Source organism: Bombus fervidus, chromosome 8 (genome assembly GCF_041682495.2).
Source record: "Bombus fervidus isolate BK054 chromosome 8, iyBomFerv1, whole genome shotgun sequence".
Classification (NCBI taxonomy): Eukaryota; Metazoa; Arthropoda; class Insecta; order Hymenoptera; family Apidae; genus Bombus; species Bombus fervidus.
This window is the reverse complement of record NC_091524.1, coordinates 6,627,477-6,654,762: the sequence shown is the minus strand read 5'-3', so window position 1 is coordinate 6,654,762 and position 27,286 is coordinate 6,627,477. Positions and strand designations below refer to the sequence as shown.

The window sequence follows — 27,286 nt, the reverse complement described above, 5'->3', positions numbered from 1 at the left end:
ACGTTTGCTCTTTTATTATTTTTTGACGCTCAACGTGAAAGGTGTATGCTGCTGTAACTATACAGAATTTTTTAACACGTTTTAAACGAATACTACTCAGTTGGCAACAGCTGTTAAAGTAATAAAATATCAATAAGCCGTTACATTTAAAAAGACGAGGGGAACCCTCTGTTTCTAATTACCCAATTTACAATGACCAGCTTTCTCTGCTACGTAATTTAGAAAAGAAAGCAAGCCGATATCTACAACGGCTTCGGAGACAACAAACAGCGTTACGTGATTCACCGTGTTCATTTGATCGAATCCGTTCGATGTTATTCCAATCGAACGAAGACAAATACGTACAAAATGTAACAATAAAAGATATATCAATAGGCAGAAAAAGCTCGCTTATACGTTTCCACGCGGAGTCTCATTGTTTCACGAGCAACCGATCAGCGTTTGATCTATCGGTCGTATCTCGGTGACACGTTGCACTATACAAAGATGCTTGTATCGAGCAATGTTAATTAAGCAACGGTGTCGATAGCGATTGAGCGATGGTAGGTGAGGTGATAAGGGGGTACGTGGATGTGGAAGGACGCAAAGAAGGAGGTAAGCGGAACGATAGGAATAGGGGGCGGTTTGCTGCAATAGCGCTGCCGCGTTCATATCGACCCGAACCTCCAGACTCCATTTTGCTTGTCCCACATATACCTATGTACATGCACACGTACCTATTATTCGTTCGCGTACATACATACATACATACTACGAAGCCATGACTCGTTCTCTGCCAGATTTTTCACTTCTTACACGTCGCTTTTCTTTCCTTTATTGCACCCGTGCCCTTTTCTCTTCTTTGGCTTTTGGTACACCACCGCGCCAGGAAGTGTCTCGTTGCAACCGTCTGCAATCGACATACAATACACCGATTTCTACGCCGGCTGATAGCTACACGAGCTGGAATACATTACACTTCCGACTTTCTAAGTATCTCTTGTGGTACGCCGAGAAACCTTAGAATCAGGCACTGCCAAATGATTTTTAATCCCATTGGTGTTGCGTATTCGGAAGGATAGGGTCGGACTCTTGATAACAGGCTAAACCGGTGTATCCGTTGCGTGTTCACGAACATGAAAAACCTAACTTTTTGGTTTTGTGCACGTGTATAGCGATTGGCGAATGAATTTACCGTAGACAAATTTTATATATGCAGCGAGAGACGAAAGCATTCGTACAGTTATTTTATTAATATAGAGATGTAGAAATAAAAAGAGAAATATTTTTTATATAATAGTTTATATAATAATTTAGATAATAATAAGTTTTTGATTAAATCTGTTTCTATGTTTTGCTGGTCATTTTTCAAAATTTGTTAGATTCTCCCAATAATTGTAATAAGTAAATATCCCCATATTTCTGATCGTGGTGCATCTGTTAAAAATATAGGGAAAGCGTGAAGGGACGTATTTTAAGATCAAAGTATAGTGCTATTTTATTATATATGCTTTTAACCTTTTGCGACGAGACTTGCTAATATTACGCAATGGGGACGATAACCCTTTCCTTTGATCGATAGTATATTGGAACCCTTTCAACGAAAGCAACAATTTCGAGCTAAATATAAAGGTTATTCTTTAAAAATGTAACATAATGAGTAAATATTACGTCACACTTTCTTATCAATACCGTTCATGTTCGTTATAAACGTTGCTTCAACGAAGAAACAATTACGCGATATCTTATTTGAATTTAGTAATAACGTCCAGTGTAGAGCAAAGTGTACAGAGTAATGGAGATAAAAAAGAAGAAAAAGTGTCATTCAGTAAAAAGCAGTTAATTCAATGTAATTATGATCTGTTGGATACATCGAGAATGACGTTCATTGGTCATTTTTCAAGTACTATTTTGATGTTCGCTATAATTTTAAGACATTTGCTAAAAGGTTTGCGGAGAACCCCAAATCAATCTTAAATTGCATCAAGCAAGCGTAGCGCCAAAAAGGTTGCAACACTAATAGTTGAAGCGGTACAGTGATCTACTTTGTGGTTGAAATCACGTCTGACCCGAAAGTCGGGTATCTCGACATAAAAGTTGCACAAATTACGAATGAAATATTAACTTCGGTATTATCGATCCAGATATTTCGTAATTCGTTCCGACATAATATATCGGCAAGTAGAATTTAAGTGGATGAGACTGGCGATCGTAATCGTGACTTACGTATCCTCATTATTTAATTCTTCTAATTCGTAGAAATGATTTATTTCGATTAGAAATACATCGTTATAACGTTCAATCTGGTAATTTATTTTATCATTATGTTTAGATTGTTATATTAGAATAAACATTAATGTCATTTTTAATGCCGTCGATCTATCGTACGCAAGCCGGAGATTGTCGCATTTGAAATTATAACTTAACTTTTCCATGAGCATCGAAGATTTGAATCGTTCCTCTGCTCATTAATTTTATGCGCCGTTATTTACTTAGCCTACTTTTGAAGGAAAAACGGGAACGATGGAAATAAAGTGCTATTCACTTATTCATGCACTTCACCCTTAGATCGAGTGAAATTATACGTTTACTTTCTGCGGATTATTTAAATATCTGTACCATAGAACCGCTATTCACTCTATATATTTAATTCTAGCATATTGGTGATCGAAAGTGGATATTAATATATTCTCGAGTTATTTTTCCAACGATCGTTTTTTGTTCGGCTTTACGAATAAATAACGCGAGACGATCGATACGAGACGAGAACAACGTATTTTATTATTTGGAACGATCGAACAAATATTTGTAATGCGTTGCACGAAACTAACCAACGAAATTGTAACGTATCACGAGACGAACGAGAAAAGTTTTAATTAGGTGTGTCGATATGGCAGGATGAGTAATGTCGCGCGTCTAATAGAAAAAATTGTTCTGCACATTGTAATGCACGTTGCAATGCAAAAGAAAGACGAAGAGAGAGAGAGTCGGATCGACAAATTCTGAAATATCTGCCTTTCGTTCGAAACGCATGCGCGACGGGCACGACCTCGACCCTTTCAACTACGCTCTTCATTGGCCCCCCTCGGTCAAAGCTGGAGCTCTCCTGTTCTCGTTTCCTCCGGCGAGGCGCGCCACGGCGTGTCGACCATACATTTAATTAAGCCCCAATGAAAAGGACGCGTTGGCGGCGATGAAGAGATTACGTTACTGGCTGAAGTAAACTGACATATATTCCAGTTTCAGGAACAAACAGAACCTCGAGACCAGTTTTCATAAAATATTTCTAACGGTATTTTGGACCATAGGCCATTTGTTCTGCAACATAATGCAACTCCATTATATAAAATATAGTACCATAAATCGTACATCGATAGTAGAATCTGCAATATTATACGTATTGGATAGAATGTATCGACGTATTGTACTTCAGAAAATGCATTACTTCAAAGTAGAATAATAAGCAGTTACGAAAGGAATAAGAAGGTCACGTCGCGATAGATCGATCAGATTTGTTAGTTAAAGATAAGGGTACTTTTTAACGATCGTATTATTGGAATAATCGGAAGTGAACGTGTCGCAAAGATACGCGAATATTGGACAGGTTTTTACCTCTGAAACGTATGTGTTGGAGATTATTATTATTATCATTGTTATAAAAATGATATATCGAAGGTGAACTGGTTTATATCGTGCCATACAATTAGACTATGACCCCCGGCATAATATAACGGTATAACAGGTTCAGGGTTCAATCATTTGACATCAACATTTAACTTCGTCACTACATACAGCGAGAAACAGAAAACTTGCTAACTTACATAACTTATTACGTTTATTTGCTATCAATTTATGTTTTTTATTCGTGTTATTGTATTGTCAAGGAGAATCCCTTGAGAAACCCAAAGAGAATTTCTTCGTCTTTAGTCCTGGTACTTTATTTCCTTCGATAAAGTATCCATAATTATAACTTTAATACTCTTATAAGATTTTTCTAAAGCGAACATGACATAATAATACTATTAATAAATTTCTCGTTTATCGTTTCGTACTTAGCTAGCGAATCGTTTAAATTAGTTAAAGTTAGTTCAAATTAGACGATTTCTCCGATACTTAAATATCAAGTGCATTTTACGTCTATGGTTCTCGCAAGTTCTTCAATCTCTGCAAAAGGGGAATAACGCGTCGAACGATTACAGATTATTTGCTTCTCAATGTTATTTACAATTTCAAGATCTTTTCACCCTTACGTGACTACTTCGTGACTCACGACTGCATTTACGTGACGGTACACACGAGGCAAAAAATTGGGACGCGCGACAAAGAGCAGACAACAATTCATGACCCAATTTTCGCCGATGTTGCGGTGACGATACCGTGTAAATCACAGGATCTACCTTTGTAAAAAAAGGTGCAGCCGCGTATTTCTGAATACGTGCTTGATTGTGGAGGTATCTCTGTCAGTCACAATAACCCCGAATGTTCCCGACAAGGGACGGAGGAAACATTTAACCGATTTAACGGGAGTGCTTCCGTCGTCCAACTCACTATACGAGAACTGACATCATACTATCATCTTGGTCGTTGATCGGCTGCTGTCAGACTGGAACGTCACTTGAGTCATGATTCAGGAATTTCGTTAATATCTGAACTAACGGTCGTACCCTTGGAACAACGTTTTCTTTATAATCGTAAAATTCTTACTGCCGTTACTTGGAGAAGCTTCAGCTCTTCTTTTCTTGTTAACGTTAAAAACTATTTTAGAGAAGTTTTAGTGTAATTCTAGAGAGCATGATTGCACTTAATCTCTCCCATTCACGATATATCATCGCGGAGAAAAGGAAGTTACAAAATGAAATTCTATGACATAACCGTGTTAGAAACTTTAATACGTTGTCTACGGTCTTTTGTGAAATGAGTCCATTCGTTGTGATATAATTAATAGCTCCTTTCTGTACCCTCTAATACCACTATGATGAAAGCACGCTCTCAAAGGAGACGTGTTTAATCACTAGGGAATTTTATCGAAAACGTGCTTTTAAATGAAATTATTTAATCGCATCTTTCTTCGTGGCAGCGATCGAGGTAGAAAGTTTACAAATGTTGAACAATGTTTAAACGCAAAGAGGATATAAAATTTTGGTGAATGCTCGTGAGTCAGTGATAGCGAGGAAGTAAGTGCTTCTTGAGCGAATGTATCCGGTACTTGAACTATTATAACGGTAACGATACCATCTTGATCATCCTGCTATCAGAGCTCGAAAGTATAAAACGTATTTCACAACTGAATAATCTATTGTCTATAGCTTGTGATATATTTTACATGTTTCGTAAATTAATTTAAAGATTCTAAATAAATTAGCGAAAATATTTGTAACGTTTAAAAATATCTATTAACGGAGAAAGTTTTTTACTAAATCTTTTATCATCATTTCTCTCTCGTTAATTTATATAAGAAAATTTATCAAATTTTTTATTTCTGTTTCTCTGTTCAAATAAATATTTATTACGTATTCGTTATTATAACTTTTTTTTATAGAGACTCGTTTAATTAATTAATTAATTTGGAAAACTTTTTTTATCAAATTCTTTATTATCATTTTTCTTTTTAAATAAATATTCATTAAATACTTATGTATTTATTATAATAACCTTTTTAACCACCAAAGATTCTTTTTAATTCGATTATATAATTTATGAATACATTATACAATATTTTTAAGGCTAGACAGAGTTCTGTATATATTGACCCAAAGCAACTTCCGAATTAAAATACATTTTGTCTGCTGCCTATTTCTCGCATATTGTTTAACTATATTTTTGTAAGGCACGCAATATTCACACAAGGTTAACTGCTAATTCGAGATTAAAAATAAGTATTCGTGGATATGAGTTGTTCAAGAAAACATATTCTAGCTGTACATGAAATGTTCCTATACACTTCAATGTAAAATATCTTTTCAATGATTGTATATTGCAATATATTATAATTGTTCTTCTCTCGTTGGATTTATGAAACTTTTAACAATTTCTAATGTTTCCTATTACTCATAAACTACTGAATTTTTAAATCGAGTAGTATTTTGATTTCCAATATACTAAAACTCTCCTACTTTCACGATTTACTCTTGGTATAAAAGTTTTAACAATTTTTAAAAACAGAACGACCAAGTACGTCGTCGGATACTTGTAGTAGATATCAGACAATTTGCATTCAATGAAGAAATGTAGAGCTGTCATAAATCTCTTTGAGCGCAGACGAGTAAAAGAATAACAGCTTTTGTGCACCATGTAAACCAATAATCTTGAATTTACTGAGGTTAAATATCTTGGTTTCATTTTCTATTTATAGAGTGTTGTTAGTAGTACGTAATCGGGCTCACGTGGATATGAAGGAACATGCCTTTTAAATCTCATTGAAAGGCATGACTCGAGGATCAGCTTTTTCAGTAAATCGGCCACGTTCGTACACACATTGAATATAATACCGTCATCATGGCTTGACTTGGCCGAACGAAGTCGAGGCGAAATCATCGTAAAAACCTGTAATATCGAGGCAGTCAGCACCTGATGATCTCACGCTTACGACGCGAGACATGATGTCATTTGTCGTCTCTAATGTACTGCGATTATGCAAGAGGTGCTCATGCATGATACCACCGCTGGAAACACGCGCTGGTAGGGGATTTGATTCTGAAAGCGAAACTACGTTTGAATTAATTTGATAGACACTTGCTTAATTGTTATCGTTTAACGTACCTTCTCGTTCGTCGTCTGCATAATTTCGCTTAAAGACGTAAATCGTTTACTTTCATAAACAGCTAAAAAGTTTCCTTCTTGTCGTTGCGTAGTTTTTTCCGTGACTTTGTCGCAACTTCGGAGAATAAACTTAACTACGTTTAGAAAAATACTAAGTAGAAATGTTGATAATGGGTTAACTAAATAAGGAAAATATATAGCTTTTGTTATCTTTGTTTATCGTTATGTTAAATAGGAATTACATTACTTTCTCTCTCTCTCTCTCTATATATATATATATTATTTTTATCAAAACATTTCATCAACTTTCGGAAATAATTTTTTACCATATCTGTTACGAAATACATACACTCTAGTGAATTACCAAGATTTTTGTATTTTCAAGTGTTTTGATCATATCGTCAATTAAATTCGAAAGCGGTAATCGGTAGCTAAATTACATAAATACATGTATTAATATTTATATTTTTGAGTACTATTATGGTTTCTTATGTACTTAATTATAAATGGAAATTTATGCGCATACATTTTGAACAAACAAAAATTTTTATTAAATTTATCTTTATACACACAATTTATTTTGCAGACATACCTGGAATACCTTAGGTATCTATGCAACTCTTTTTTACAGGTTTCTTGTAGAAGAAACTATATTGTGAGTTTTGCAACTTGCCAGCTTTTCAGAATAAATATTAGCAAACGAAAAATTTGCGCAGCGATACTGAAATACGAACGAAGGTATACTAGTTGTTGTATTATCACTCACTTGTGATTAGACGCTAAAAATAGCTGAAACTTTAACATTTTATACGTAACGATCTCACCTTGAATTTAATCTACCTGTACGAATAAAGTATTTATCATAAAATATCGCATGTCGTGTTCAAATTATATTTTGCGTATACGTTCGTTCCCAGTGTTTGCACGTATTCCGTCCAAGCATACCGGGTAATATTCATTGATAAACGACGACACCGCGAGTTGAGATCATCGTGAAAGATATTGTTTAGCGAGAGGGTTGGACGTATCCGTGGGAAGTTCTTCCCTGTAAAACTCGCGGGAACCTTGTCTTAAGAGGATTCTCAGCTACACTGATAAATTTAATTAAAGCCACGAAGAAAAAGGGGAGCCTTCTTCGGTTTGGATTGTCGGCGAAAAAAAGATGCGAAAATGATGCAGTTTGTACGCGAAACGAGCATGTTTTGCGGTCGTGATTCGAACGATACCTTGGTGTTATTTTTAACTATTATGCCCAGCATCGTGGCGTGCAGTAGGTTGAGGTCTCGGTTAAGTGTATGTCGGTCCTGTTCTCTGTCAAAAGTTCGAGGAACGATTTGATTAACGAAAACATATTTCATGGATCCTGATATAAATAAAACGCTCAAAGAGTATGGAGAATGGGTAACTCGTATATTCGTGCCACCTTATCCCAACAATATTCCAACTTTTATTGCGTAGCTGTAATATGTACAACTTGCTTTGACGATTTCATTTCGAAGTATTTTTTTATTAGTTGCGAGCGTGTAATACATTTTTAAGCGAGGTATTTTCAAATTGGATTTGTATTGTACGTAGATATATTTTATCGTGGAAACTTACAATTGTCCTCAATACAATTTTGTGTTTGCCTGAGAGTACCAAGCTTACAATTAATCATTAATATATGTGTGTATATATAAATGCATAAATTTTAAAATGTATCGAAGTATTCGTGTCTGAATTATTTTCTCTAAATAGAACGAATATTCTTTTTATTTGGTTTTGTATTGATTCATTTTCTGTTGATACATTTTTGATAGCAAATATGGATATTATATTATCAAACAAGGCCTATGAATTTGTAATGCTTGATAGCTCAGGAACTGTTATAGGAAACTGTTTACTAATTAAGGCACGATTGCTCTTGGATCAAGATAAGAAAGTAAATTAGAATACTTCATAGCATTGGCGATACTTCATTCCCACGGAAGGTATAAAAAAAGACGGTATTTTAATAATGATACCTTGATCACACGCATACCGGCTCAATAGGATGCTCTTTAATGCGTACTTCTTTCTCCTACGTTTATACTTGCGACTTCGTATTACTACTATCAGTGTCGCCGACATTTCATCGTTACTACTACTACTATCACTATTACTGATTATACTACTACTAGTGGCAACGGCTAATTATTTATTTCATGAAATAATTATCAGAGGGAATAATCAGCTCACCGAAATAATATGGTCATAATATATAGAATAATTAATTGTTTTTTAATATTTACGACTTACTCAATCATCCTGTGCAATTTGTGTATCGCCATATAAATGATATGTTATTGAGTTTTATTACATATGTTTGAGAATTTATAGAGTAACTTATAATGTTGTAACTTATATGATACTTCTTTTTATAAAATGAATTCTGTATCGCGCATTAAGGTTCTTTAATTTTCTTTCTATTATAAGTTAACTCTTTTGTGGCACAAAATTACAGCAAAATAATTTTTTAAATCCAAATTAATAATGTTAATGTTAATAATGTTAACCACTATTATTGTAAGTGTCTCGTCCTCGCAAATATAGTAGAGGCAAATACAGAAAATAAATGGAAGTGGCAATGCTGTACATAGAATTGTATTTAAGAAATAATAAAAGTGCAACAGATTATGAACGCGCCTTTAAACAGCACGTATATACCGCTATAGTAGCTTTTGAATTTGTTCACACGTCTTAATATAAATTTCAAATATAGACATAGTCGTGCTAAAACTAATTTCTCTGCTACAAATTTCTAATACTACAAATTTATAATCAACTGTTATAATACTTCTTGAGCAATTCTTACATGATATATTCGATTTAAGCACATAAATAAACGACAGTGAAACACTTCGGTAAATGTGAAATCTTATGAATTCCAAAAGAGTGGAACACGTCAGGCATAAAATTACCACCGGTTGCAACTATATCCATCAACAAACAATTCGGTATTTCCGTCGGTTTCATCATTCCGATTTTATTATAGACATAGACACTTCACGTTTCACGGGATAATAGGTATTGTCGAGGACAACAAGTCCCTTATACATTAATGCATTGATTCGAACACGAGCGAGCAGTAAGCTCGTGAGAACACGTTTCGAAGTTTATGTTATTTCTATTTCTTCTTTCTCGCATTCTTGTCCTTGCCGAGTTTTGCATGCTCCGTTTCTTCTGTTCCTTATTATCCTGACGCTATCATCTGTTACTTCTTTACGCAGTCGATGAACTCGTCCTCCTTTTTCCATTGTCGTATCCTTAATTACCGTCCTTCGTGCTGGTTTCTGCACAGCTTAATTTTCCCGGGCTCCATCGACGTGGGCTAAAATCTCTCTCGTCGTCGGGTCGTTGTTCCCCGTTGATAGAAACGAGAGTAGCCGGTGGATCCCTTCCTGTTGTCGACTCGAAAAAGCGAGACTATGTCGCTTTCACGATTTTTGTATCGTCGGGTTTCTAGTTTAGCTGCTGGTAAGGTATTTCGTTATTGGAAAGTAGCGAAAGAGATTTATTTTTCAGCGGGATAAAAAATTGGTACGTTTACGTGCATTGTCTACGACTTGGACTGAAAGTAGAACGATGGAACAAATGGATCGATTAGTACTAAAAATACATGTATACCATGATCTAAATTTCTTTTTCTATGAGATTCGTTTCCTATTATTTGCACGTTAACGATCGCAGAAGTTTAATCCAGTGTTCGATCTTCCATTTGTCTTGTTCGAGATTGTGTTTTTAACGATTCAACGTTTTTGCTAAATACTCTCGAAATTGATAGAAGTTGAAGCTGATACTGCTAATATAGAGAGATATGCTTGTGACAATTGGAGATTTTCCTACAATTAATTACGGTGTAACGCGTATAAGCAGATAAAAATGATTCTGTAGCAGGCTATCATATTAAGTATATGTATCTTTTTTTAAAAAATAATATCTCGGAATATAATTGATAGCTTCGCAGTAAAAGAGTTAAAAAAACGCTGTTTATATAACACAACAACTAGACTACAGATGTTTATGCAGATCCATGTTTTTGCGAATACTTTTATATATTTAAATCTCACATAAGCTCATGGACATTCGCAGTCTAGTAAACACGAATTAGATTTATGGAAAATTCGAAAGTACAAACGTGCGCAGAGTGAATACAACCCGTAAAAATATATAAAATATTCAGAATAGATTATGCTCGTTATAATATTTAGTAGATAAAGCAAATCTTAATTGCGTTCATAAAAATATAAACATATAGAATTTTCAATAACTGTATAATTTATATAATGTTATATACGTTCATATATGTTAAACAGTAAAGTCACGCGTATCAGTAATTGTCTAATTACCAGAGGCGGTGCGTCAATTGAAATTATGGAGTAGGTTGTATTCTAAGTTAATCTGTTTGTAATATTTGGAGACATCCGCGCATACTTTAGCATCTAATCTGTTAATAATGTATACATATGTACTGATTTAAATGTCTAAAGAAACCCAGTGGCTAATAATAGATGATGAAGTCAGGGTCGCGAATATGCAATATGAACCGGCTCTGTGATTATTCGGCGTCAACCTGTATTTCCGGTTGTCTGGTCGCAATGTGAACCCGAAGCGGTCATTCGTACGCACTCTGTGTCTATAGGAGTGCGTTTGGTGCATGGCATAGCTATAGTTAGCTTGGTACGTAGCCAGAAATTGCAGGAAGACGCATAGCTATTACACTTGCTATCATTGTACACTTCGAAACGTCGAAGTCTAACAGTACAAGAATCTTGATTATGTTAACGTAAAAGCGTAAATCACTGTGCAATATTGTTAAACTGTTTATATTTATGTCATTGTTATTACAACGGTAACTTAGCGCGATCTCTCTATATGCTATTATTGTTTCTCAGCCGTTTAATTTCATAGTCAAGCAGATAACATAAGCTATAACTTATAACTTTAAGTTTTTACCATAACACGCTTCCCTAATATAAAAAAAAAAAGTAGAAAAATTAAGTTTCTCGTAATAACAAATTCAAAGGTTTATCTTGCGAAAGATAACAATAAACTGGCTTATATCACCGTAATTCTCAATTATTTGTTTAATTCATTATAACGAGTTCGATTAATTCGAGTTATATCAATAATTCTTCGCAAAATTTTTTTATTCTGCGTCATATATGTATTCGTATAAGCGCGACAGAAATAAAAAGTCAGACATTAATACCTCCGTGTCTGTAACTTTGTTCGAAACTAAAGCATTGAAACTCTCCCGCGTACAGAAACTTCTCCATGAGTTGTTATTTAAAAAAACCAGTTCTCAACAAACTTATCAATATTCTCTGGCTATTAGCTTTTGTTGAAATTTCTATCAGTATAAGTAACTGTTTTGTATAAAAGTGACACCGTATTCTATAAATTAGTTTTGCTTTGAACCTTCGATATTAGTGTATAAGAGTAACATAAATTGTACCGAACTTGATAATGTAGCTTAAACGACGCTGCTCGTTTTCAATGTGTAGTGTTCTTTCGTCTTCCCTTAAGGGATTGTAGAAGCCCTTAAAGCGTCTCAAGCCAGACAATGACCGAGGCTATCTACTCACCTGGGTGTAAGTCATTAGTTACCATAGTTTTCTTAGAGCGAACCAGCTACTTCCTGTGTCTTAACGTGTAAAGTTGACATAAGTTTGGTCAATTTTGTTCCGTATACATACATATATAGATATTCTAAATCATGCATAACAATACGGTGAAAATTGCTATAATTTTTGTAGATAGAGTACAGATGTAAGAAGAAATTAAAACAAATAATGGTTTAATTAAACAGTAGAAATATTTATTCAAGTAAAACACATAACTATAGAGTAGGACCAATTGTACTAATCCTTCGTAGTACTCTTAGTTTAACTTTTTTCATATTGCAGATATTTAAAAATTTTGAAAAAATTTACAGTTACTTTATTATTGATATCTTGACTTCTTTATCTAATAGGTTTTCAAGTTAATAGTTACAGGCTATTTATTATAATAATCGGAATTTGAGTGATGATATTTATATATTGTTGTTATAGTACACAGAATAAACAGAAGAATTGAGATAGAAAGAGGTAGGAAGATAAGATAGTATAATACAACAGAAGCTATATGAGCAATTGAATTTTATCTGAAATAGTTAGCTTTCAAGCTTATTTACGGCGCACCTTGTTTATCATTGTCTGAGATTCTTTAGAGAAATATGTCTTAATTAACTTTTTAAACCAACTGGCTAGAAAATTCATTAAATATTGACTTCAAATACAACTTCTATCCTTGTTGCTTTCAGAAACTTTTTGTATACATATATGTCAAATGATATGTTGTATTTGACGTCTTCTTTTCACTGTTATTTTCAAAGCAAGCTATGTGGACAATGCACTTCTTCTTGTGCAAACGAAGGTATCCAATCAACGTGGGCCTTTTAAGGAGAACTATGTCGAGTCAGTTGCATACACCTGTAAATAGAAACCAACCCTTGTTGTCGTGATAGTTGATTTAAAAAAGGAAAGTAAACTGACAACCGGTACTGTGTATTTCAAGATTAAAAGAAAGTCTTTTTAATATTCATCAGATATTAAATCGTTATTTGTACTATTTGTAATACTTACATATCATGAATATGAATAATATAAAATGCGTTCAATAACAATTACTCTCTGATGTTATGCTCCGATTTAAATACAGATAATTCTAGTCCTTTATATTGCTGTGATAGATTAAATTGTATTACATAGATACCTGTATCAGTCACATGTTCAAAGCTAATTTATATGAGATGAGATCTCGATACAGATGAAATTACGGTATTTTCTCATTACAAGTGAAATATACTTTTATACAATCATTCTGAGCATAAAAGTTTTAATAGTATTTTTTGTAAATATTTAACCATGTGGCTATAATATTTATCATGAATATATTCTACTCAGGTAGAATTTAATCATCCTCAACGTAGATCGCAACCCCCAGGGTACCACAAACTGTTTTCTAAGAGTTATAAAGTATTCCCTCGTGGGTTGCTGCTGCTATCTACATTTACATTTATTTTATACATCTTATAATAGGAAGACATTTCGTATCAAATATTATCCTAATTATATCTCGAATATTTATACAAATCTATATTTTTATGGACACAATTAAAGAAATAGAGCGTTAATAGAAATTCGTTTTATCTATCTACATTATATGCATTCTGTGCGGTTTTGCATGTTTAAATTTCGCATGGATGCACAGAAATCCGCACTTTCATCATTATATTACGATAAATTTTAATATTTACTCACTGCAGTATGTCTACGTTGCAATATTTAATCAATACTTCTAATACTGATTTTTAGTAAATTAAAGAATACTATTTAAACTTACATTCTATTAAAAATATCTTTCTGTGTAAATTTGAGGAGATTATTTGACAATTGTAAAACGGGGTCACACACGACTTGGAAATGGTTGGGAAACGTTGATCTACATTAATAATTTACCGACAAGTTTGGATAACGAGCACCAATTTAAGAATTACGCTAGTCTACGATGAACGTTTCCACGGCAAAGCAAAGAGTAATGAGTGCAGTGACCGGCGTTCGTCTCGGACCTTCGTCGTTGTACCATGGAAGATGCAGCATACCTTGAAAAAAAAAAAAGAAATGGGATGGGGCAGGTAGTTTAAGACAGTGAAAGAAGACGGGAGAGACAGACATAGAAGGGACTATCCACGTGTCGGAGTAACGGTTCGCTGAATTATTTAAAGCATGACGGAGGACTTTGCAAGCGCAGGAGGTTCTTTACACCCGACTTGCATACAAGATACCGGTTGATTTAAGTACACTGTAGATCTGTCACGAGATATAAGTACATATGCATATCGAGAAATTACATGCATTCGTAATGCAATTTAAATGTCCTCGAATATTTGACCACTTTACATACAGGCCCGAATTACCAGGTTTATGAACAAATTCCAAGATATTCGGCCTTAAAGATTAACTTAAATCAAGGCGTTTCTCCATATTCGATGCACTAAAATATAAATATTTTATTCTTTTGATGGAATTTTGTATTTTATTTTGATAGTGCGAATCTTTTTTTATAAAATCTGAGACAATGTTAGATGATAGAAAATCAATGAATAAAAATATAGGACGTGTAAATACCAAAGTGAAGATAATAATGTACAAAAGCTTTATACACACGTTGCTTATGCGTTACGTATTATTGAGTAAGAATAATAATAACAAAATATTGTGTTATAGACATTTTAAATAATACTTTAATTGAAATTTGTAGAATATATTCGAGTAAGATAAACAATATAATATCTTATTATAAATTTCTTTTAACATTATCAACACAGTCTTTTTTTAATATTAGCTTAAATTAATTCGACGTTAAATTTGTAACATTTAAATCGTTTATATAATTCTATTGATTAATTTCGGCTGTTGATTCTGGACTTATAAGTAACAACGGTACCTATGTTTCTGCGTTCGTAAATTAAAGATTGTCTAAAAATTTATTCGTCACATTTATTTAAATACACGAAGAAATACGCTGGAGACAGCTGAATCTGAAAAAAATCCTTGTCTCGCGTTCCCTTGAACTGCAACAATATCCCTAGCCAGACGTATTTATTCTGCTGGTTCGTGCGTAGGCCGAAGAAGAAGCGATATATTGCAACTTATAAAACCAGTTGCAAGTCGTGAGTCGTGAACGAGCGCGTTCGTCCCCGACGAAGAATCAAATGGGCCAAGCATGACGATGGAAAGAGAGAGAAAGATTGAACGAAAAATAGGGTGAAGGCGAACGCAGTAAAAAGAGGGAAAAGGAGACAGTCGTCGTATCTCGTTCGCGCAGACAGCACGGCGCGGACACCCCACGTTCTACATTAATTACTTATCCGCAATATGATTCGGGATAAACGGCGTAATATGGCGCACCTACTTTGTCAGCCTCTTACTAATTACGATAAGTTGAAACGCGTATGGATTTAATAGATTAATAGCGACTATATGGTATTTGCTATTACTATATTTCCTTCCTTTTTTCTATGAATCGAATTTCATCACTTTAGAAGTAATTTTCCTAAATTTGGTGAAATATTTAATCAATGTGTTTTATATATGGTTACCCACCTTTAATTGGTAAACCGTCGATGTTTATGCAAATTCCAGTATCTAATATAATAGTATGTAATATTTTTATGAATATAATTAAAAGAAAGGAATGCAAATAAAAATTTGTTTCGTTTACTGTATAAGTATTGAAGCGAATATTTTACTTTAAATATTTTATATAGTTTCGCATGTGCGGTGGCTACGAAAAGTATTTGCATGTACTACATACTTTCATCGGCTATGTAAAACCTGATAAAACGGCTTTTTATCAGGTTTTACATTCCATTCATTTACTCGTTCTAATATGGCTACGTTGGGTTATTCTGTTAGCAGTTGTATCCGATGATACTTAACCATTAGGAATGCTTTTTTGCGCAACTGTGAGAAAGAGTTTGTAGGATATTCTATAATTTATAAAAAAGAAGGTTGCGACTTGTAAAAGATTTGAGAATGCTATTTCACCTATTTCAGCTGTATATGAAAAATGATATCTAGTTGGCCAATTATCTGTTCAGCGATACGTTAAGAGATCTGTAACAAGTGTCCACTTACATTCATGTACTTTTTGCTCGGTTGAGCATATCTGATTGGTGTAGGACAAAACAACCGCAAAGAAGAACGTGACGAATGATTAAACACGCGCGTAATACTTGACCGCGAAAGAAAGTATCCAAACAATTCAAGCAGAGTTACGTTATTAATTATTCAGTAGTCGGCGTGTTCGTATTCCAACGTATTCCTTGCTATTTTACTCACGATGCAGTTTTTTATTACTACAACGTTTTCTTCTTTTGGTATTTCAGAGCGACCCTAGTACGGCATTTCTTCGTGCGGCTCGCGCAGGGCAGCTGGAAAAGGTTTTGGAGTACTTGGAATCGGGAGTGGACATTAACGCTTCAAATGCTGTAAGCACTGTTTCCTCTTATTATTTTACGTGATTCTCTGATTTATGAAAATCGCCAAATACGAATAAAATATTGGCAGTGCCGCGGTCCACGAATTTTTCATTTTTTTTTTTTTTTTTTTTTTTTGCTTCAGTTTTAATCGAAGAAAAGGTTTTTAACTCTTAGAGAGTATCATGGCTGAAAACGTCATGTGAATTTTGTTTCAATTTTATCGCTCCATGACAATACTATCGTCATTTGTAAACTTTGCAAACGATAACTTTTCTGTTGTTTATTTAACATTGAATAATAATAAAACATTTATGAAAATAATAAAAAACAAAGCATTTATGTACAATAATAAAACATTTCTTTGACTCTATTGATATTTAGTAAATGAAAAAGTATATTTATATCGGTGTGCATTCATGATAACGTAAACGTGATTGATTTTCTTTAATGATAGCTTTTAGGAATTAATATTTTATGAGAATATTTAGCATAAAATTCATATTTTTTTTAAATTCAAACGAAACTTTTACGTTTAGAAGCATATGATTTGGTCGAAAATGGTCCAAACGATGCAGGAGGATTTTTATTGTTGAAAAATAGATTTAATATAGAGAACTTAACGGGCTGAAAATGTACAAGGACCTATTGATTACAGAATGGCTTAAACGCTTTACATCTGGCAGCTAAAGATGGACATTTGGAAATCGTCAGAGAACTTCTTAACCGTGGAGCAGTGGTCGATGCTGCTACCAAAAAGGGAAATACGGCATTACATATCGCTTCTCTTGGTAAGTAGAAGCATTACCATTCTTATCATTTACGTATTTTTTAAGGACGAAGGAGTTATTGCAATCGAATTTAATACTTTCACTATTGGTTTCTTTAGTGTAACATTAACTTTCCAGTATAACTTTACAACATAACTTTAATTGCTTAGTATTCAGCGTATATTCTATCTTCGACTATTACTTATGAGAAATATATAGTCCACTTCTATATATAGATAGTAAAATAAGTCCAATTTTTAAAATTTTTATGTTACCTGATGGTTAAAACAGGTTTACTGCAATATGACATAATTGAAAAAGAGACAAACCGGTTAAGTTCGAAGATATAAACCTTTCGAAAGCACGTCGAAAAATTCAAAGATTTCATTCGTTCGTATAATTATAATAATATTATAATAATCAACATATTTAAGAAGATGGTAAATATTTTTTTTACTAAAGATACATATTTAATACCAAAATCAATAAGAGAATTTTGTTGTAAAGTAAAATCGGCTGACAGCACGATATTTTATTTTACAAATAAAATTGCTACGAAAAGCGAAAATTGTGACTTATCAATGATCTTCATTAATATTAGTACTAAATATTAAATATGCTAAAATTGGCAAATATATATTTTTCTCTTTTCCTTGTTACAAAGTGTTCCAAGCTTTTTTTTTTGTAAAAAGTAGTGTATTCAACATAATATACGTGGGATGAGCATTCCGAGTTGAAATTAATATCTCTTTACATAGCTGGACAGGAGGAGGTGGTACAATTGCTGGTACAACGAGGTGCTTCTGTGAATGCACAATCGCAAAATGGGTTCACACCACTGTATATGGCCGCACAGGAAAATCATGATTCTGTAGTCAAGTTCCTTCTGAGTAAAGGTGCCAATCAAACATTGGCTACTGAGGTACGTAAACAAGTCTGATTTTGTTAATTAAACATTTAATGAATTGAGATTTGACTGTAGATCTTTATGCATTTTTGAAAAATTTAAATATACAGAAATGAAGGGAATGTGCAAGGAAAAGTATTTCTATTTGCTTTACACATTTTTCACGTTTTTCCTTTCCTTACAATATTTCTATTTCTCAACCAACCACTTTCATCTCCTTTGCTATTTTTTTTCGAATAGCTTTACATATTCGCATAATTCAGTTGCACTGTAGGATTATCCTTCAACGTCTCAACTATTTTCCTCTTCGGATCTGACTTCCCATTATATTATTACAATAAAACATAAATTTGTATTTTAATTCTGCTGATACGTCACGGTATCGCAATATATTCTGATACATTATATATGTACATATTCAAGAATTTTGTTGTATCGTATTTAATGGAATGTAAAAATTATGTAGATTTTTAATTAGTACGCATAACATGAATTTAATATACTCTTTGTGTTCGTAGGATGGCTTCACCCCATTAGCAGTAGCGATGCAACAGGGTCACGATAAGGTAGTAGCAGTTCTGTTGGAAAATGACACTCGTGGTAAAGTTCGATTGCCTGCCCTCCACATTGCTGCCAAGAAAGACGATTGCAAGGCAGCTGCCCTACTTTTACAAGTATGTTGCAATAGTTTGTCGTTGAAGCCCTATATCCCTATATATATATATTCAATCAGATGTGATCAGTATGCGAAAAGGAATCGATTCAATGTCCATAAATTTATAATTCTTTATTTTTATTTCAGAACGATCACAATCCCGATGTAACATCGAAGAGCGGTTTTACACCGCTTCACATTGCTGCTCATTATGGTAACGATCGAATTGCCTCCTTGCTTTACGACAGAGGAGCAAACGTAAATTTTGCGGCGAAGGTGAGGAATTTCTAAGTAACTTGGACTGTAATTTCGTATACGATAAATGTAAACCGGATTATATAGTACGACTTTGATGAGTAATTTGCGGATATGGCCATGTGATTGAGGACTGTGCGGAAGATATCAAATATTTATGTTAGAGTATCAATTACGAGTGAGATATGATTGTAAAAATATATATGGTATTTGCGATAATGGGTCTACGTACGGTGATTTAGCTGCACGTGATAGGAATATATGTGATATTGTTAACAGTACGATATGATTGAAAATATAAAAAGGTCGTTGTAGAAACGTGACAACGTTCTGCGAACATAATAGCTGTAAACAAGGAAATATATGTACATCTGTTTATTTACCTATTTATAACTACCTATTTATAATCGCTAAGTATATATAACTATTTTTCTATCTTGCAGCATAATATTACGCCGATGCACGTTGCAGCAAAATGGGGAAAAATAAAAATGGTGAATCTTCTGATGAGCAAGGGAGCAAATATCGAAGCGAAAACGAGAGATGGCCTTACGCCGCTTCATTGCGCCGCACGATCTGGTCATCACGAAGTTGTTGACATTTTAATCGAGAAAGGAGCACCAATTGGTTCAAAGACGAAGGTAAGCGTTTTCTTGAAGAGTACTTTTGGTACAAGGTAAGAGGTTTTCTGACTGAATTAGTTGCGGCTTGTTTTCTGTTGACAGAATGGTCTTGCGCCGTTGCACATGGCTTCTCAAGGAGACCACGTTGACGCTGCGAGGATATTATTGTATCATCGAGCACCCGTGGATGAAGTGACGGTAGATTATTTGACGGCGCTACACGTGGCAGCTCATTGCGGACACGTACGAGTGGCTAAGCTTCTACTCGATAGAAATGCTGATCCAAACGCACGAGCTCTAAACGGCTTTACTCCACTCCATATTGCTTGCAAGAAGAACAGACTGAAGGTCGTTGAGCTTCTCTTAAAGCACAAAGCTAGCATCGAAGCCACTACAGAGGTATTATTTTCATCTGCATATCAGTTCAATAGTTTAACTTCTTTAGTTTAATACCCTACATCATAGGTATACATCATAGTTACTATAGTATCAATTATATTTGCCTCTAATTAGGAACAGAAATTATTAGAGACAATCGATACGTTATACCGATATGATAATAAAAAAAGATTATTATTATGATTTTTTTAGTAATAATAGATTCATTTTATTGCTTAGTCTGGATTGACGCCTCTACATGTAGCAAGCTTCATGGGATGCATGAATATAGTGATTTATTTACTGCAACACGCAGCTAGTCCCGATATACCGACAGTAAGAGGCGAAACGCCTTTGCATTTAGCTGCCAGAGCGAATCAGACTGATATTATCAGGATACTTCTTAGAAATGGTGCCCAAGTTGACGCCAGAGCAAGGGTAAAGAAAAAGAATTCAGTATTAGTAAATTTTGATTTTAATATTCATGTTATAGTGACAAAAATATTAATTCTACGTCAATTTTCTTATTCCATTCTATAATTGTTTTCTTATTTGAATATTAGAAATTTGTAAATACTTAGTAAATTTAATTGTGTCATAATAGATTTGAAAGATATTGATAAAATAAATATTGCAGGAAGAACAAACTCCGCTTCATGTTGCTTCTCGATTGGGCAATGTTGATATCGTGATGTTATTACTTCAACACGGTGCCGACGTAGATGCTACTACAAAAGATTTATATACACCACTTCATATTGCTGCTAAAGAAGGTCAAGAAGAGGTAAAATTTTAAATATATGTATATCATATTTAATTATTTATCAATAATTATAACTAAGTTTAATTTATATACTTACTGTTCTATTACAGGTTGCATCCGTTTTGTTAGAAAACAGTGCTTCGCTCACCGCGACGACCAAGAAGGGATTCACTCCTTTACATTTGGCAGCTAAGTATGGTAACATGAATGTAGCGAGATTATTGTTGCAGAAGAATGCACCAGTTGATGCTCAAGGAAAGGTTAGAACAGTTATAAAAGTTATTACCTCTATTGCCATCTATTTATTTTTTCAAATAAAATATCGTTATCAATGTTAAGTATGATTTTTATGTCAAACACTAATTTCTTTGTTTAATCGTAGAATGGAGTGACTCCACTTCATGTGGCATCTCACTATGATCACCAAAATGTAGCATTACTTTTACTTGATAAGGGTGCATCACCTCACGCTATGGCTAAAAATGGTCATACACCATTACATATTGCTGCACGTAAGAATCAGGTAAATAACTTAAAAGATACGAATAAGTTAAATTTTGTAATAATATTTTATAATAATCTAAACTTAATTTTTGGGCTTGATGTAGATGGACATTGCAACTACTTTATTGGAATATGGAGCAAAAGCAAATGCAGAATCAAAAGCAGGATTTACGCCGCTACATTTGAGTGCACAAGAAGGCCACACCGATATGTCAACGCTGCTTATTGAGCACAAAGCAGATACAAATCACAAGGCAAAGGTAGTACAAATTTCGATAATTTATTATATTTGTGACATCTGATTTCATTGATTAATAATCATCTCTCTCTAGAATGGTCTCACGCCGCTTCACTTGTGCGCACAAGAAGACAAAGTTAATGTTGCCTCCATTCTCGTTAAAAATGGTGCTCAAATTGATGCTAAAACAAAGGTATGATATATTATGGAAATTGTAATATTTTGTTTGGTTTAGAAATATTATTAATTAAATATGTGTATTACAAAAAATTAGAAATATAAAAAATACATTTCAGTGCGACAACATTGTTAAATTATCTACAATTTATTAGCTACACATTAGGTATAATCTGAGAAGTAAATTTAATTTATACGTTTATATGAACTTTATTCCTTAGTTCAATATATATTGCCTTAAAGCTATACTTAAGTATTTTGGTATATAATTTTATTTATATTTGACTCACATTTAACAATTTTTTGTTATTTGGTTCTTTAAAAATATTTTTTGATTAAGAAAAATGTTTGTTTGTGTTACAGGCTGGTTATACTCCGCTACACGTGGCAGCTCATTTTGGTCAAGCAGCGATGGTACGATTCCTTTTACGATCTGGAGCAGTTGTTGACAGTAGCACGAATGCTGGTTATACTCCATTGCATCAAGCTGCCCAACAGGGTCATACGTTAGTGATTAATTTACTGCTGGAGGGTAAAGCAAAACCGAACACTACTACTAATGTATGTCAAGTTCATGAAAAACTTGTTTTCGTATTTTATTTAATTGTTCTAATTATATAACGTTCTATCTCCTACAGAATGGACAAACAGCTTTAGATATTGCACAAAAACTTGGTTACATTAGCGTCATCGAGACATTGAAGGTAGTTACAGAAACCGTCATTACAACGACTCATACAGTTACTATTGAAGAAAAATACAGAGTACAAGCTCCCGAATCAATGCAAGAGACGTTTATGAGCGATAGCGAAGACGAAGGGGGTAAGTGTTTGTGTTTAATATTTCCTATTCTATAATATCTCAGATATTGTTCTAATGATAAATATATTTTGTGTAGTTTTGCAAAATTTATTAAATATCTAAATACGAATACAAAAGATATTGAAGTAACATTAACTAACAAACTACGTCTTTAAATTGGCTAAATCAGCATATTTCTGTATTATATAACAATAAGATAAATTTTAATATATCATTCTAATTTGTTTGTTTCCAATTTGATCTGCTATCATTTCTTAGAATATTATTTTACTAGAATATCGCGTAGTAATTGATAATACAATAATCAGTAGGTATTTGCTAATATGTTTGTAATATATGTAGGTCTGCTTCTGTAATCTTGCTTTTTTATAGATGTGACAGCTTATATAGTGCGGCTTATATATAGTAAAATATTACATACATCCTCGTTTTAGTAATTATTGCACAACATATGTGCAAATTTATTGCATGAAACTATGCTTTTAAGCATTAAATATTTACTTAAAATAATAGATATATAATTAATTAAACTATTTTTATTAGGGAAAGATTATAATAATCTGTATTATATTATTTTACAAATTTGAAATTTTAGGTCAGATTAACGTAAAGTGATTTATAATGATATACAAGAATAAGTTTCTTCTACTATTATATTTTTTTATACAATACGTTTGGTATATAACAATAACAAATTTTGTGATATAACTTTATCGTGAACTTATATACATATTTCGATAGCATTTTATGGTAGATCTGTTCTTCCATATATATTATACTGGCTGTAAACTGCAGTTCATCATGCATAATTAAAAAATAACTTGCACTAGGAGATATAAAATGTTAAAAAGATACATACACGCAGAGGGCGTATTGAAATAGCACTTTTCGTTTTCGTTTAATTATATTACAACAATAGTTTACTCTAAAAATGCATGTAATTATTTAATGCATGAAAATATACAAATGTATGATCTTTAGCATGTACACTATGAATCCTACAATAATTTTCCTTAATACAAATTAGCAAGATTCCATTTAAAGAGGAATCACAAATACACAACCATTTTAGATTAGTAAAGACATTGATAACCGTATTACATATATATTAGACATTTATGGATTGGATGATAAATATGTACCATTTACGATGAATTTTCTTTAATAGAAAAGAAAGAAATGTTTATAAGAAGCTATAATTGACTTTATATTTCTGAAATAAAGTCAGGGAGCTATATGGAAATATTATTTGCTTTTTCTGTTGCGTTTATGTTACATTCAGTTTCGCAAGAGCATGTATTTAGCATATGTTCACTGGGTTGTTGCTATCTTTGAAGAAAATATTTAACTTCCCTAAATAGACGCGTAGTCTTTAGACGTATAAATAAAGGTTAGTAATTAATTAAATACCTGTCGAGTATTTGTTATGGAATCTCATAGATTGTAAATATTTTCAATTCTAGTAAAATTTTCACGGTAATGTCGTATTTGCCTTACACAGGTAATACTATTTTTATTAGAATCCGTGAGTACTAATTTGGAATCTATTCTACGATAAAAGCTTATTGTTCGGAAATAGTAGTATAATCATACATAGTCTATTCTCGGCTAAATTATATTAAACAAAGCTATAGTTATCTGTGTAAGATTTAATATACATAGTAAGTAGTTAACAGCAACATGCTTTAGACTAAATTCTCATCCTTTTTAACAATTTATGTAAACTTAATCATAACAAACAATAGATCTAACAGGTTTGCTTGTTTGCTTAATTAAAATTTACAATTACGTATCTGTTTTACACTAATAAACATGAAGTACAAATATAGAATAAAAATTGCTATTCGCTATTCTCTATCAAATTCTAATTAGAAATTATATCAAATTAATTTCAATTGTATTATTTCTTATTTAATATTCAATTAAATTTTTATTTTATTACATATAAAAAGAGTAGAAAAAAAATTTATATGCATTTTTTTTTAAAATAGCTGAAACGTTGTACGTTGAATATCTTATCGAATACGTGAGTTAATAAAAATTTTGAAGTCGAAGCAAACGAACAAACTACGCTCGCGGTAGGTCTATCTCCTGCTACGTAAAGTCAGCTATTTAACAACCCAGTGATAGCGAAATTTAGAAACAGTGTTTATGGTGCGAAATTAGCGTTTTGATAAAAAATGACCTTACTCGACGGCGTACAATGTAGGTGGTGATGAAATCGGCATGGCAGCCATGAATGTGTACGGGCAGCCTCCACACGCGCAACACGTGTACCTTCCTTCTTACTACCGGGGCCAAATGACCTATACCCGTAAGTTGTCTGTACTCTGTTTCTGTCACTCTTTCACATATCACACGTGCGCGCAACATACTGTATTTATACATACATATATACATACATACATATATTAGCACATGGGTATGTAAATTAATCTCGCGTAGTACGCGCGCATTGGATCATTCATATTTTATCGATTTCACTTACGTAATCGTAACAGGAATTTTTACTTTCATGCCAACTATTAAATGGCCCATGCATTTACATTTTAAATATTCACTAATTCTTGGTCAAGTCTGCTTAATATTAAACTCTTAACTCTTTTTTTTCTTACTTTGATACATATGCATATTCGATTCTCTTTTTTGTATATCGTACAATTCGTGTTGCAACAGTTACAAAATTTTCGATCTATTGCGATACCATTGATTTTTATGAACGGAAAAAGCTGAACAAGAGATTCGCATATTTTCTACTTTCAGTTCGTTCTATCGTAATTCTTCTTTTTTATTTTCATTCGTGGAAACATAAATACAGAGACATGCACAGACATATACCTATCCTTAAACCGTTATTTGTTCACACTCTGTTTCGTTTACCTTCCTTGTCGGTCCATTTTTCCTGTATAAAGTTGCAACCCTCCGTATCTTGGATACACCTGTAGTAGCCGTACAACCTTGTTAATGAGATTTATATTTTGAGTTTTAAATGTTATAATCGATTTTTGTTGTGCTGCAATAATTTTAAATGCTATCGAAATTCAATGATATTATGTACGTCGGGAATGTCAGTCGCGTTAATTCCAATAAATATTCGATTCGTATAGAAGATACGATGATACTTTCACTTTTACTAATTCCATGTTGCTTGATTATTAAATATTAATTGCAATTAATATCTGGATATTGTAAACGAGGACAAGAAAGTTTTCAATTAAACACGTTGAGTGAAATGTTATTTATTTTTCTAAATATTTATGTCCTCATCTATAACTTCGTATTACATTTGTCGCGGAATCCTCAGCAAATATATAGAAACTATTCTTGCTACTTGCAGTTCAGCAAGATCATTATCATCTATTCATTACTTGTCGCATCTAAATGTCTTACACGGACTCTACATATATTATAGCGTATACAAGCAAGAGTTTAATTCTGTCTCTACGGTGCATTAAATGCCATCAATATTCAAGGCTTAACATCAACCAACTAGAATATAATGAATTTATCGATGCAATATATTTATAACAACGTAATGATTCCATTCATACGATACATTTAACATTATTCTAATTTATGAAAAAAGAAGAAGAAAATTCTTCTTAAATTATTCAAGAGGAACTTCCAAACTCTGAAAAGTATTATAATTTTTCTCGAGATTATCGAAATGAAATTAATCACAATTTTAAATAAGTGAAGTTGAATTTAACGATGCCGCGTTGAAGTCGGTCATGCGTTCGCATTTTCGAATCTAAAATTCAGAAAACGGTACGTTAACGAAGTAGGGCGCGTTACTACTGTTAATGCAATTTGCATAATAACGAGTTGTGCGATCATTATGCCAGTCGACAGGAACAGAAGTAGGCTTGTATGGTCTGTTTTGACGTATCATCCTCGTACCTATACGCATTCTGCTTCAGCTGTTATGCAACAGCCGGTGTGCATCTTGTACCATATTATTCGTGCAGTTAGTCGAACCCCTGTTAGCTGGCAAGTCGCCAAATACGATTCACGACCAAAATATCAGAATTTATATAACGAATTTGTTTCTTTTTTTTTTTTAAATCGGTGCGCAATTTGTTTTCGCGACGTTCGCGACGCGTGGAATGCAGGAAAGTGATTCAGAAATTCTAATTGCGATAGTTAGCGTTCACGTTACATCTTAAATGGGGCAGTGCGTACTTCGCGAAGCACAGAGAACTTTATACGTTCATCGTTGTCTACACTAAGACTACGTTCGACTTGTTTGAAGAACGATCATATGTCTTAAAATTTCTATAGTTAGAGAACTAGGAAATGGGAGCGTCATGTATCTCATGTTATTGAGAAAACTAAAGAAAAACCTCATCGCAATATGTTTCTCGATGAATTATACATCAGATTCTCTTTAACGTTCGCAAATATGCTTCAC

The 27,286-nt window shown here is 33.2% G+C and overlaps 1 protein-coding gene across 29 annotated transcripts in view; it reads left to right on the top strand.

The window, feature by feature from the left end:
- LOC139989615 (uncharacterized) overlaps positions 1–27,286 on the top strand; it is a 92,271-nt gene that overhangs the window by 12,449 nt on the left and 52,536 nt on the right. For 27 of the 29 annotated variants that reach the window (XR_011800366.1, XR_011800365.1, XM_072008067.1 and 24 more), the window contains exons 3-18: positions 16,694–16,795; positions 17,442–17,574; positions 18,312–18,475; positions 18,979–19,134; positions 19,263–19,391; positions 19,814–20,011; positions 20,096–20,392; positions 20,612–20,809; positions 21,009–21,155; positions 21,245–21,394; positions 21,517–21,657; positions 21,743–21,898; positions 21,971–22,069; positions 22,417–22,614; positions 22,692–22,875; positions 25,085–25,189. Coding sequence is in view for 27 of the 29 variants with exons in the window: in XM_072008067.1 (XP_071864168.1) it covers positions 16,694–16,795; positions 17,442–17,574; positions 18,312–18,475; positions 18,979–19,134; positions 19,263–19,391; positions 19,814–20,011; positions 20,096–20,392; positions 20,612–20,809; positions 21,009–21,155; positions 21,245–21,394; positions 21,517–21,657; positions 21,743–21,898; positions 21,971–22,069; positions 22,417–22,614; positions 22,692–22,875; positions 25,085–25,189 (2,557 nt within the window). In the remaining 2 variants the exon portion in view is untranslated. The remainder of the gene's footprint in view (positions 1–16,693; positions 16,796–17,441; positions 17,575–18,311; positions 18,476–18,978; positions 19,135–19,262; positions 19,392–19,813; positions 20,012–20,095; positions 20,393–20,611; positions 20,810–21,008; positions 21,156–21,244; positions 21,395–21,516; positions 21,658–21,742; positions 21,899–21,970; positions 22,070–22,416; positions 22,615–22,691; positions 22,876–25,084; positions 25,190–27,286) is intronic. The other 2 variants (XM_072008068.1, XM_072008057.1) reach the window with 1 other exon arrangement.